This window comes from Scyliorhinus canicula, chromosome 10 (genome assembly GCF_902713615.1).
Source record: "Scyliorhinus canicula chromosome 10, sScyCan1.1, whole genome shotgun sequence".
NCBI classification, from domain to species: domain Eukaryota; kingdom Metazoa; phylum Chordata; class Chondrichthyes; order Carcharhiniformes; family Scyliorhinidae; genus Scyliorhinus; species Scyliorhinus canicula.
The window spans coordinates 127,485,473-127,498,424 of NC_052155.1; the positions used below are offsets into that span (position 1 = coordinate 127,485,473).

At 43.3% G+C, this 12,952-nt stretch overlaps 1 protein-coding gene across 8 annotated transcripts in view; it reads right to left on the reverse strand.

Moving 5' to 3' along the window:
* The window catches only part of sybu (syntabulin (syntaxin-interacting)), a 215,032-nt gene that overhangs the window by 16,660 nt on the left and 185,420 nt on the right, over nucleotides 1–12,952 (reverse strand). For 7 of the 8 annotated variants that reach the window (XM_038809748.1, XM_038809744.1, XM_038809741.1 and 4 more), the window contains one exon: nucleotides 5,744–5,896. The exons of the other annotated variant lie outside the window; for it this stretch is intronic. In XM_038809748.1, the coding sequence (XP_038665676.1) occupies nucleotides 5,744–5,896 (153 nt within the window). The remainder of the gene's footprint in view (nucleotides 1–5,743; nucleotides 5,897–12,952) is intronic. 8 annotated transcript variants of the gene reach the window in all.

Consider the following 12,952-nt stretch of genomic DNA (forward strand, 5'->3'; position numbering starts at 1 on the left):
GGTGGCTGTCATCGCCACTCCACAGGGTTGCTCCGTGCTGACACCCAGGGCCCGCCTCCCAGTCGGTGTTCATGGAGCCCTGGGGGTTACCTCGGGAGAGAGGGGTAGCTGGATTGAGCCCTGGCTGCCTTGGCAGCTCCCCAATGTTTGCACCACAGTGACAAGCCCCTCAGCGATGCCCCTCAGTGACTGGGACATGCTCTGAAGCACCCCGACAATGTCCATCTGAGTCTGGGCCATGCTCTGAAGCACCCCGACAATGTCCATCTGAGTCTGGGACATGCTCTGAAGCACCCCGACAATGTCCATCTGAGTCTGGGACATGCTCTGGAGCACCCCGACAATGTCCATCTGAGTCTGGGCCATGCTCTGAAGCACCCCGACAATGTCCATCTGAGTCTGGGCCATGCTCTAAAGCACCCCGACAATGTCCATCTGAGTCTGGGCCATGCTCTGGAGCGCCCCGACAATGTCCATCTGAGTCTGGGCCATGCTCTGAAGCACCCCGACAATGTCCATCTGAGTCTGGGACATGCTCTGGAGCGCCCGGCAATGTCATCTGAGATTGGGACATGCTCCGCGGCGCCTCAGAAAGATCCCCTGGGACTGGGTCACGACCCCGCAGCAAGCCAGACACGCTATCGATGCCCTCAGCCATGGTCATCATTGACTGAGCCACGCCTTGGACACCTTCACTCATGCTGCCGGCGCCGTGCACCAGGATCGCCACTGCAGTCACCACCCTAGCAGCGTTGGCAGCGGTGCCACGCATTGCCGGCGCTATCTCCTGTGCCCGAAAACTTTGGGATTCCTCCACTCGGCTATGGACCTGCTAGAATGTTGCTGACATCCCCCTCTGAATATCATGGCTGTGCTCCATCGACTACATCAGCTCCAGGTAAAACTGGTCCAGAGGCATCTGACTGGGACCCAGCAGACCTGCTGTCTCGCCTGGGTGTTCTTGGGCGGCATAGTAGCGTAGTGGTTAGCACTTTTGCTTCATAGCGGCAGGGACCCGTATTCGATTCCCAGCTTGGATCACTGTCTGTGTGGAGTCTGCACGTACTTCCCCTGTCTGTGTGGGTTTCCTCTGGGTGCTCCAGTTTCCTCCCACAAGTCCCGAAAGATGTGCTGTTAGGTAGTTTGGACATTCTGAATTCTCTCTCTGTGTACCTGAACAGGCGCTGGAATGTGGAGACTAGGGGATTTACTAACTCCATTGCAGTGTTAATGTAAGACTACTTGTGATGTTAATAAAGATTATTAGGTGCTCACCAGAATGTGCCACAGATACCTGAGCAGCACTGTCGCCCACTAAGTTGTGTGTCTCTGTACTGGTGGAAGGTGGGGATAACAGCTGGTGCCGTGAACATGGTGGTCTCCTCGGAGCTGTTCTCTTGCAGGCAGGGGTGGAGACCACCCTGGATAGGCCAGCACCGTTCGGTGGGGATCCTGCGGGATAATAGACATGTGGTCAGTGGAAGAGAAGGATCGTTCTGTATGGCATTAACAATTCACATGAGACGGGTCATCTGGGTGGGGTGGAGGTAGTCCATCTGGGCCCTTTTCCATCTGTTGTGGGCCAACTTCTCCTGCAGGGACAGCGAGGGGACACATCATGAGCCGCACGCTTTATGCATTGCTGGACATGGGCGGGCCAGGCATATGGTCGTCGGGGGCGGGCATTACCACTGCCTCCCAGACGATACTGGCTGCTCTGTGCTGACTCTCTGAAACCCTCAGGGGAACAGGGCATCCCATCTTCGCTCAACTGCCTCCAACAATCTGGCCGGGTCGGCATTCCCGAATCTTGGGACTGGTCTCCTCGGTGGCATGGCTGTGATCTGTGTGGGATCGGTTTAAGTGCTGCTCCCCGTTGTTGGCAGGGAGCTGGTGCTCCCGGTCCCGGCGAATCAGCCAACGGGACCATCATTTGCGGCGTGAAGCCCGTGTGGCCTCATTAAGTGGACCAATTAACGATTGATACCAGTGACAGCCTCACCGGGTCGAGCGTCGGGGAGCTCACGGCAGTTCCCGCTCACTATCACAGTTTGAAACTTTTCCATTAAATCACGCCAATTATCCATTTCCCTAACATTATTTGCAGCAGTGGATGTTGGCAACGTACGGTAGATCCGTTGGTATCTGAAGGGAGGTTTGGCACTTTGAGTGTAAACCCTCCACCAGAACATATTGCTGACAGAAGAGAGGAGCCATTTTGCCATGAAACTGACAGGTTGGGAAGTTTTTGAAAGGTGAAACTGAAGAGATACAGCTACGGCCCAATGAGAGGCTGTTTATCAAGCAATCCTTCTCGGAAAGCACTTTAATTGCTGATAGGTGGTTCTGCTTATCTTCAAAGTCTGGCCTCTTTGACGTCACTTCACTTGTCTTACATTTCACACACCTTTAGCTGCACTTTCCACTGCTAGCCTTCGCCACGTCAATGGACCAGTCTATGCACCTTTACCTTGCACCTCTGATTAAGAGCAAGAAGAGCAGGGCGGCATGGTGGCGCAGTGGTTAGCACTGCTGCCTCACGGTACTGAGGACCCGGGTTTGATCCTGGGCCTGGGTCAGTGTCCATGTGGAGTCTGCACATTCTCCCCGTGTCTGCATGGGTCTCACCCTCACAGCCCAAAAAGATGTGTCGGGTAGGTGGATTGACCACGCTAAATTGTCCTTTAATTGGAAAAAAAGAAACTCTAATCAGTCCTGTGCAGGGGAATGCTGAGCACGTCAGAAGTGTGGTGCTTGGCACCGGGAAGTATTATGTTGCTCAGCTTTCCTACCCTTCTGAGGTCCTGAATCCTATTGGTGCACTGTTTCCGGGTTGGGGGGGGACCAAACTTTGCTGATCGCTTTGCTAGACACTTCAGCGCTCGTCTGCTGGGTTGGTTAGGCTGCCTTCTTACTCCTGGCTTTGGGAGAGTTCATTCCACTGCAGTCCCACAATGGAACCTCCAGGTAAGAGTCAGAGATTCAGGGAGCCTTCAGTTTCAGAGTTGCTGCAGCCTCAAAAATCCTTGTCCAGTTGAGCACATGTTGGGGCACTTTTAATTAGAAATCCTGCCTTCCCTCCCTAATTGGCTGGGGAACTCAAGAATCAGGATGCTAATGTCATGGTTCATTAAAAGCACCTCAGCAAGATCCACTGAAGAGTTTGATTTCCTCAGAACACTTGGAAATGATATGATTTTCAAAATGTTTGAACATGTTGACAATATTTCAGTTTTTACCTATGACCAAGATGTGAATTCAAAACCCTTGTTTTACTTCCTATTTTACTGTCTCTGTGAGTTCTTCAATGTGATTAGTTGTTTAACTTGATGCTGAGCGCCATAGATGGCAAAACATTCAAAGTCACATCAGAATATAAGGTGTCCAGCTCTGGAGCCAATTAAGCCTTTGTGGGCAGGTTCTGACCCCAAAATCCAGGCCAGAATTCATTATTCATACAAAATTAAGATTGCTTCCCTGGTGTATGCAAACCAAACACACATTTAAAAGTACTTGTGAGATATTTCACATTTTTTTGTCAAACAAAGCCACAGACTTTACAGCGAGCAGAAAACAAATACAAACTTATGATTTTAACAGGAAATAAGATACAGGGAAGAGTCAGGGAAAGAGGCTGGTGATGGAAAAGAGAAATAACAAATGACAGAGTTCAATTCACCGCATGAGCTAGTAAAAGATCAGAGTTCACGTTATTTTGAATAAACCAGAATTTCAAATCTTGGGAAGACTTGTAAATTATGATGGCATCTGTATTCTACAATCATTTTCAAAAGTAAGTAATTTAATGTGATAATGCTGTGCAAAGTAAAGAATCAGACTTCATGGGGTAGAAAGAAACCTACTGCAACTGGCACTCCAGCAGAAGACAGAGGAAACAGTGTGAGTTTCAATCAAGAGGGATAGGAACAGATTTTTGGATTCAGATAGGAGGCAGGCAGGAAGTAGCAAGACATCATTGCAGCACACTGGTTCGCACTTCTGCCTCACAGCACCAGGGACCCGGGTTCAATTCCAGCCTTGGTCGAGTGTCTGTGTGGAATTTGCATGTTCTTTCCCTGTCTGCGTGGGTTTCCTCTGGGTGCTCCGGTTTCCACTCACAGTCCAAAGATGTGCAGGTTAGGTGGATTGGCCATGCTAAATTGCCCCTTGGTGTCCAAAAATGTACAGGTTAGGTGGGGTTATGGGGATAGGGTGGAGGAGTGGGCCGAGGTAGGGTGCTGCTTTGGAGGGCCATTGCAGACACGATGGGCCGAATGGCCTCCTTCTGCACTGTATAGATTCTATGGCTAAGATCCAGAGAATGGAAGCTCGGATTCAAGGAAAGAGATAACAGCGTGAGTTTGGGCGATGGGTTTCACAAAGAGAGGAAACATCCAGAACTTCGATTCAGAGGCAGAAAACAGCGGGAACTTAGATTCAGTAAGTTAGAGGAAGCAGTGCGAGCTTGGATTATGACTGGAGACAGAAAGAGAGGAAGCAGATAAAACTGGAAACTCACAATGTAGAATGGGAGGGAGCAATGGTTGGAAACTTGCTTACCTATTTAAGACTAATAGAGCAGAAAAGTGGAAGGAAGTGTTAATTTGCAAGAATTAACACAAAGAAAACATTGCGCCCATCACAGAAAATAAAAATGTCAGTAAATGTGTGGAGTACCTATTTGTTTCCCTTATTTCTGTAGGAGTGTAAGAAAATGGATAATAATGTTGACATCTTCTTGCAATCCTGCAGACAATTGTTTTCCTCAAGTTTCTGTGATTGCAAGAATATACATTTCCAACTCTAAAAATGATGGAGCATCATTCTGAGTTTTCTCCTGCTTGATGCATTTCTAACTCTGCACTTGCTGAGCAACGTTTCTACCCCAACCATTCAATCAGCCCTACACTAACTAACACTTCTTCTTTCCCACTCTTGCAAGGGCTGTGCCTGGTATATTATTTTATTCTAACTTATTTGCACACATGTATGGCTCATACTACACTTTCCAGTCATATTCTTTGTTGTGTGCTATAACAAAGAACAAAGAGGAAACAACATTATGTCAAGCTATTTATTGATTCCTCGATTGGGATATAGGGATGGGAACAGGAAGGAGGTCTGGAGGAAAAGGGAACACAAATGCCTGTTGCTTTCATACCTCTTTGAACCTCCAGACTTGTAACAATAATTGCAGTGGCACACCTACAGAAATAATTTGCTCCATATTTTCTGACTATACTCAAGTCCCCTGGTCTGAAGGTCGAGCGAGATATGTTTAGAGAAGGAATGCTAATGAGTAAACTCATCGAGAAACAGATAAGCACAAGGTAGCAATTATACAACAAAAGTATCCCAATACTCCCAAATGTTACAAATTTTATTAAGTCTTCAATCTGAAACAATTTTTTTTTGTAAACACGTTCAACAGCTGCACATAACCTATCGTGTTCTCTGGAAAGGTTTGGCAACTCTGGATGTCCATGTTATAATTTTTTTTATAAGCTCAAAATTGGTCAGCCATTTTAACATTAATTTCAGTTTTCTCACTCACTGTCCATAAATATGGAGATCTTGATAACAACAGAACGAATGATAACACAACTCCATGGGATCCACTGCCATGTTCTGATGCCTTATCTGCTTACCACAGGTCTTAACTCAGGAAAGGCTAGGCAAGTTTGACACCAAAATCTACGTTGAACGTAAACAACTTTTTAGTTGTTAGAATTAAAATAATTACCACCTCTCTTGACGGCTGCTTTCAGAATCCTTTAGTTTTGTCCTCAGATGTCTAATGGTAACCTCCTTTTGCTGCAGTGGGGTCAAGTACTGCTCCGGGTTTGGGGGCTTAATGCCATGATTATCACTGCAAGAGGTGTATTTACCAGATCGCCTGGAAAATGCAGATAATGAAAGTAAAAGGAAAGAAAGAGAATGAGTTATTGAAGTTCAGGTGAACAGAACAATTGGAGGATTTAAAAGAGGAAATCTCATTGTTAATGGACTAGATAAAATAAGAACTGGTTACAAGAGTTCTCATCAATAGATCACCGTTTCTTTTACATCCGTTTCTATTCAATTGAATTGAATTGAATATTTATGTAATACCAACAGCAAATGCTGGATAAACTCAGAACTCCTGTGGAAGGATCATTTAGATCCGAAACGTTAACTCTGTTTCTTTTCACAGATGCTGCTGGACCTGCTGAGTTTGTCCAGCATTTTCTGTTTTTATTTCGGATTTCTGGCATCCGCAGTATTTTGCTTTTATTCAAATATTTTAAGTGGTTGCCAATGATATAAAAGTAGACTTTATAGGTAGAATTTGAACCTTCATGTGAGGCAGCTGAATTAACAGTTGCAGTGTTTTGCTTGCATTAATTCCACAATCCTGTTATTTGAACTGCATATGTTAATTCAGTTCGCCCATATAGCTAAGTTCAGAATCCAATCATAGCTGACTGCCCCGAGTAGTCTCCTAAAAAAAGCAAACACGCCTTCTCATTCAGTGTTTTACTCACCCTCAAGTTGAATCTATTTACTATTTCACTACTTATTTTCAATTATCCTCTCTGAAATTGACAGTGAAAAGAGGAAAGGGGAAAAAGAGAATAAAATGGCTATATGTAGAAGTTTGTGTGTGCAGCATTTTACAAATATATATACACTTCTATTCACAAGCCACTGTTATAACTAAATAATCAATAAAAAATAACAAACACATTTAAGCTATTCTACTTAAGCAATGTTCAAAGATTACTTTAAAGTGACATTTCATGAATATATTTGAAATGAAATGAAATGAAAATTGCTTATTGTCACGAGTAGGCTTCAATGAAGTTACTGTGAAAAGCCCCTAGTCGCCACATTCCGGCGCCTGTCCGGGGAGGCTGGTACGGGAATCGAACCGTGCTGCTGGCCTGCTTGGTCTGCTTTAAAAGCCAGCGATTTAGCCTGGTGAGCTAAACCAGCCCCTCTTTTATGTCTATATATGTAGACCGCTCATCTGGATCCCATGTTTGTAGCTCTTTGGCCTGGAGAAAACATGGGCCGGTTATGTACAAGAGACAGTGGTAGGTTTTGGATGAGAAATCCACAACTCGGCATAGGGCCAGGTAGGTCCACAATCCCCTTGTGCGTGATGGTGGTGGCAGTGGGGGGAGGGGCGCCTTGGTCCCAGGGTCTGATTCCAGAACCTGGACTCTTTGTATGGAGCTAGGATTCTGATGGGGCAGAGGCCTAGCAGGATAGGGGAAAGCACTCCTGCTCTTCCTAGCCCAAAAGCATTATTGTAAATGTACTTAACTCCATTCCAAAGTTGCCCTTGCCTCCCTTCAGCTGTTGGGTTTCCTAAGGACTGTGCAACCTATCTGACCAGGATTAAACCTGCATAAGGATTAATTCAGAGACTGCCATTCTTAGTATAATATTTAAATTGTCAGCCTGCCAACGGCCAACTGCCAGACTTAATTAACCTGAAAATGAGCAGGTCGGAGAGTTGGATTTGAGGATTTAAATAATTTAAAACTCAGCTTGACTCAAAACCTTCCAATTTAGCATACTAAAATCCAGCCCATAGTATTTAGCTTTCTTAAGGTAAACTCATCTTGTTGTTCCAATCTATATTATACAAGCACAATAACAATCATTACAGCTGAAAAAATACATTTATTTTAAGTTTTTGTCTGGCACTCATCAGGTCCAATGTCATGGGAAACAGGTTTGCGCAGTATGATAAGAGGGTGCTGATTGGTTGGCAAGTGCACTCTGGTTGGTAGAGGTGTTGCCATGGAAAACGCACTAGTTGATGGTTGCTGACAGTTAACTGCCAAGTATTGTTCAAAATCTAAGCCCAGCAGCTTTACCCCGATTATCAGGGAATGGCGACCACTTATTTTGTTCAGCTGAAAAAAGGCGCAATGTGTGTACATATTCTTTCTGCCTGAAAAGACCAGGCTCTGTGTAGTAATACATGTAGCTTGCAGGACACACAAAACGTGCCAGACTGCGAGTCGACCAACAATCTTAAATTGGTTGTCAGTGTAGTTTGTAGTACACCGAGAATTATTTCGCAAATGTTCAATTGCAGAATCACATCTAATGCTGAACACAATGTTTTGCGTTTTGCAAGCAAAGGGCAGGTTGCGTACAGCCTGCACCTTGCTTGTTGCGAACAGTGGAAGGGACATGTTGTTGGACATACAGCCTACATCCTGCACATTACACTGGCACTGAAGTTCACACACCACATTACTCATTTGTGTGATAGGCTTTTTGGCTTGATGTAGCATCCTGTTAAGGAGCGAATACCACCCGTGTTGCTACTGCATAGTAGCATCATGAAACAGCTTGCTTCACCTGTTGCTCAATTTTTCTGAGATACCTTGACCTAGCAGGGTAATCGGAGATAGACTGGGCACTTTTCAAGGCCAAATATTTTTTTCTTTTTTAAATTTAGAGTTCCCAATTCATTTTTTCAATTAAGGGTCAATTTAGCGTGGCCAATCCACCTACCCTGCACATCTTTGGGTTGTGGGGGCGAAACCCACGCTAACACAGGGAGTATGTGCAAACTCCTCATGGACAGCGACTCAGAGCCGGGATTCAACCTGGTACTTCAACATCGTGAGGCTGCAGTGCTGCCCCCTTCAGGACCAAATGTGACAGCCTTAGGCCCGTTCATGAGTTTGCACAAAATACAGTACACTTGGCAACCATATAGAATTCTCTTCTCATACAGTATAAAGTTGTTGCTTCCCCTGACATTGCTATTCTTGTGATTGTTCTGATGAGTGCAAGACAAAAAGATTGACAAAACATAATTAATAATCAAGTTCTGTGCTCACAAACGATTATCTGTATAATATTTATTCTATCATTTCTGCTCTGTAATCACTGCAGCAGGAGCATTTGATGTTTACTTGCACATTGAAAGATTGCTCTGATGAAGTTCAACAATAACTTCTTAATCAAGCATATTTTTGTGAGGACAGTAGTCCTTCATGGAGTATATTTTCTCCTTTATATTTTATGATTCAACTGTCTTTCTGGAATAGAGACTAGGCAAGTATTATGCTCTCAGGACATCATCAACCACTCTGGAACCAACTATGTTGTGCGAGCAAGAAAGGGATATTTTGTCAATTTCCTTTGTTTCACCCTCCACAAACTTCAGCTCATCCAAACTCTGCTGCCACTATTCTAACTCACTTACCCATCGCCATGGTCCTTGCTGTCTTCGTTGGCTCAATTTTAAAATCTGCATGTTCAAATTCCACTAATGCCTACTCCACTCGATTATTTTTCCTGCTACAACTCCACAATCCCCAAAGGTCTGCATGTTCCTCCAATCCTGGCTTTTTGTGCACTCCCTACCTCTTCCACCCCAACAGTTCATGCCTTCAGCTGTCTAGGCTGTGTGTTCAGAAATCCCCTTCTGAAATCTCTCCATTTTGCCACCTCTCTCGGCTCTTTAATAACCTCCTTAAAATGTAGCCTTTTGACCAAATGTTTAATCATCTGCTAAAAGCTTTTTCTTTGGTTTGGTGTCAATTTTTGTCTTACGCTGATCCAGATAAATGCAAGTTGTTTTTGCTCTGCAGGTAGGCGCATAGCTTTGCTCGGTATTTCATTGCTGCACAGCCGAACACAAGGGCTTGTTCAATGGGAAAGGAAAGGAAAGTGAAGGTTTTGTGAATACAAATTTCTACCCAGGCATTCCACAGTGTTGTTGTTCAGTCCCTTGGGGCAACATCTCTGCATTAATGGTTTTCAAAGTACCACTGATTTCCTATATCCTTTTTATTTACAGTGTTACAGCATGGACTGATTCATATATTGGCATAGGAAGGTTGTTTCTATCGAATGAATTCGGAGGACACAATTCCCTAGTATTAACTAGAATGTTAGCAGGACATCACAAAAATAATAATACTGATCATTTCAAACTAAAGGACAACCAAAGTTTATCGCACAGGATGTGATTGTTTGCCCAACTCCTTTTAAGTACAATCTAAAATTAATTCACTGCCCTGCAGTCTCCCTTTATCTTCCTCTGCTTTGATTCATTATCCACCTTAAAATTATCGCCTTAAAAGATGCCTCAACTGCTCTGCTCCCAAAGGCAAAACACTCTGCAGCAAGAAATTTATTCTAACCTCTCTCTCTTCAATCTCTTGGCTGGTTTTCAACTGGATGGAAAACGGGCGGTTGTGGATGAGCCTCTAGTCGTACACCTTCCTTGCCCAATTTTCCTTTCCAATTAATTGGAAAGGGCTGTATTCGTTCTTATTAATAATAGAAAGGAATGCAATGCAGGGTTACACCAAACAACACAAGGAAGCTTATTACAACTTGAACATTGTTAGGTCCCAGAGTTAATCTTCTGCTGCCCTGAGTGCCGCATGCAGAAGTCTGCATTTCTTCTGAATAAAGAATAGCATGTTGTGTTGGACACACTATTTTTAAATAGGAAATAGGAAAAAAAAACACGAGAGCATGAGTCACTTGGCTGCTCAAGTGTAGCTGCCATGGTTACACCAAAAGCAGCCATTTTGGGGTATTTGCAAGAGAAAAGTTAGATACAACAATTATACACTAATACAATTATGCTACATCAATTAAGATTTATAGAAATTACATGCAAAACATCAAGCAATGGAAGCCCTTAAAAATCAGAAAAAGTTTTCATCACTGGTTACTGATGTGACCTTCAATATTTCAACTTCTTTAATAATTTACTATAACTATAGATCTTCGACTAGGATATTAATACAGAACTAATATAAACTATAATGTCATTAACCACAGATGATGTCACATTCAAAGTACTTCCAAGTATCCTGCTTACATATTTCATTCCATCATATCTTTATGCTGTAGTCAATACTCAATCTCCTCAAAATGAAAGCAGTTATATTATTAAGCATAAGCATCACATATTTTAATATTTGAATGATATGGCTAAATGGCATTTTTAAAAATTCTGCAGCACAAAAGTATGGCTTCATCTCCTGGTGTCAGCAATTCAGTCAACTCCACACATCAGTACAAAACCCAGCAAGCTCTTCAGAGGTAGAAGAAATGTTAAAAATATTGGTAGCTTTGCATCCTTGTCACAGAGTGATATGTTCTTCCTTCTTGGCTGAAAGAAGAGACCAATGACAGTAATGGGAGGAAATCGACCCAGAGTAAATCAGAAAAAAAATACATGTAAAACATCTGTTTTATAGTTGCTGCATTGAAAATCAAATCTAGGACAATCCAAAAAGCAACAGATAATTGCCACAGAATTTTTCACAGCAAACCATATGATGTCAGCAGTTTGTTCTATATATATATATAATATATATATATATATATATATAACATCACATGTACCCTAGGGATCGGAAATATTCAGATAAGAGGCAAGCAGTTGCCAGTTCAATTAAAAATCATGCATTGAGTCACCAGGAATTGGCTGACATTTAAGTGTGTGGTAGGAAGAATGGTTTCTTTTGTTTACAGATTTAATTTAAATCAGCTGTAACTAATGCAGTAATTGGTGTTTGACAACAACTATGGCCTTCCCCTAAAGGCTCATGATAAATCAATTAATCAATTCCAGACACTATTTGGTTGTTTTCACAGCTTCATCCAGTGATTGTCCCACGACCACACACACACACCCTTGAAGCCATTAGTTTTGACCAATTTGTGGTTGTGATACACTTTTGAGTCAAGAGTGTTAAATCAGATTCTTACAAAATTCTACACTAGAGACCTGCATTGATTATTCATAAATCTTATAGTTATTGACTTTTAGTGCAGCAGTTATAATTCTTGGTTTTTCTGAACTCTAAATACGTTTATAATTTTCTTTTTGTTTCAGTTCCTTATTTTTCTCTTTCTCCTTATCTTGGATTCATTATTATTCATAACAGTAATGGGAGCAAAGAGTTTACACATGCTTGAAAATTTCTGTCTGACCCTTTCAATGCTATCAATGTTGGGAATGGAACAATTAATATTTTGAGTATCCAGTCAAGTTCTCCTGAATCACCTATAGCATGGCATAGTTAGATGCTCAACAATGTGCGTGATTCTAGGAAAAGCATCTTCATCAATATGATTCTTCTAGCTCCCAAACTTGCTATACCATTGTGATTGTTAAATGGCGTCAATTCTGGGCAGTTTTGTTCCTCAGGCCCTCGTCCATAGAAAACTTTATTGAGACTATGTAAACTAATTTCACATGAGGCTCTTCCAGCAAACAGCAAGACTTGAATGTCAACCCCTCAGTCTGGGCAAGATCGGGACTTAGATTCCAGATGCGAAAGATCAGCATCTAGCCCACCACACAACCTACTCATTCCTTCCACCCATTTCTAACGCTGTTGCGATTTTTTTTTTGGATATGATATGAAGCTTATCCAAGTTCTCAAGGAAAATCATTTCTTCTTTATTCACAGGTGCACAATTGCGCCCCTCAGACCAATAAGTCATTTCAGAATGACCATTCTTCGACAGAGGGCTGGATTCCCCGGTTCCCCAGCAGCGCGCCGTTCTCTGGTGGCGGGATTCTCTACTCCTGCCGCTTGCCAATGGAATTTCCCATTGAAGCCACCGCACGCTGCCGGAAAACCCACAAGCGAGGGCGTGCTGTTTGCGGGAGCAGAGAATCCCAACAGCCGGAGATTAAGGTCAGCATGTTGACTTCAAATGTCAGAGGCATTACAGTTTAAAGGCATGTGCTTATATTAGATTTTTAAAAAAAATTCAAGCTCATTTCAAGGCTGTGAAGAAAGAGCAGGTGAGTGGAGCTAAATGGAGAGTTCTTTCAATGAGCTGGCACAGAAACGATAGAATGGGCTCCTTCTGTGCTTTCGGGGCGGGGTTCACGTCACACCCCTCGGGGCCGTTGGCAGTGGCCCCCCCCCGGCAATTCTCCGGGCCCCGATGGGCTGAG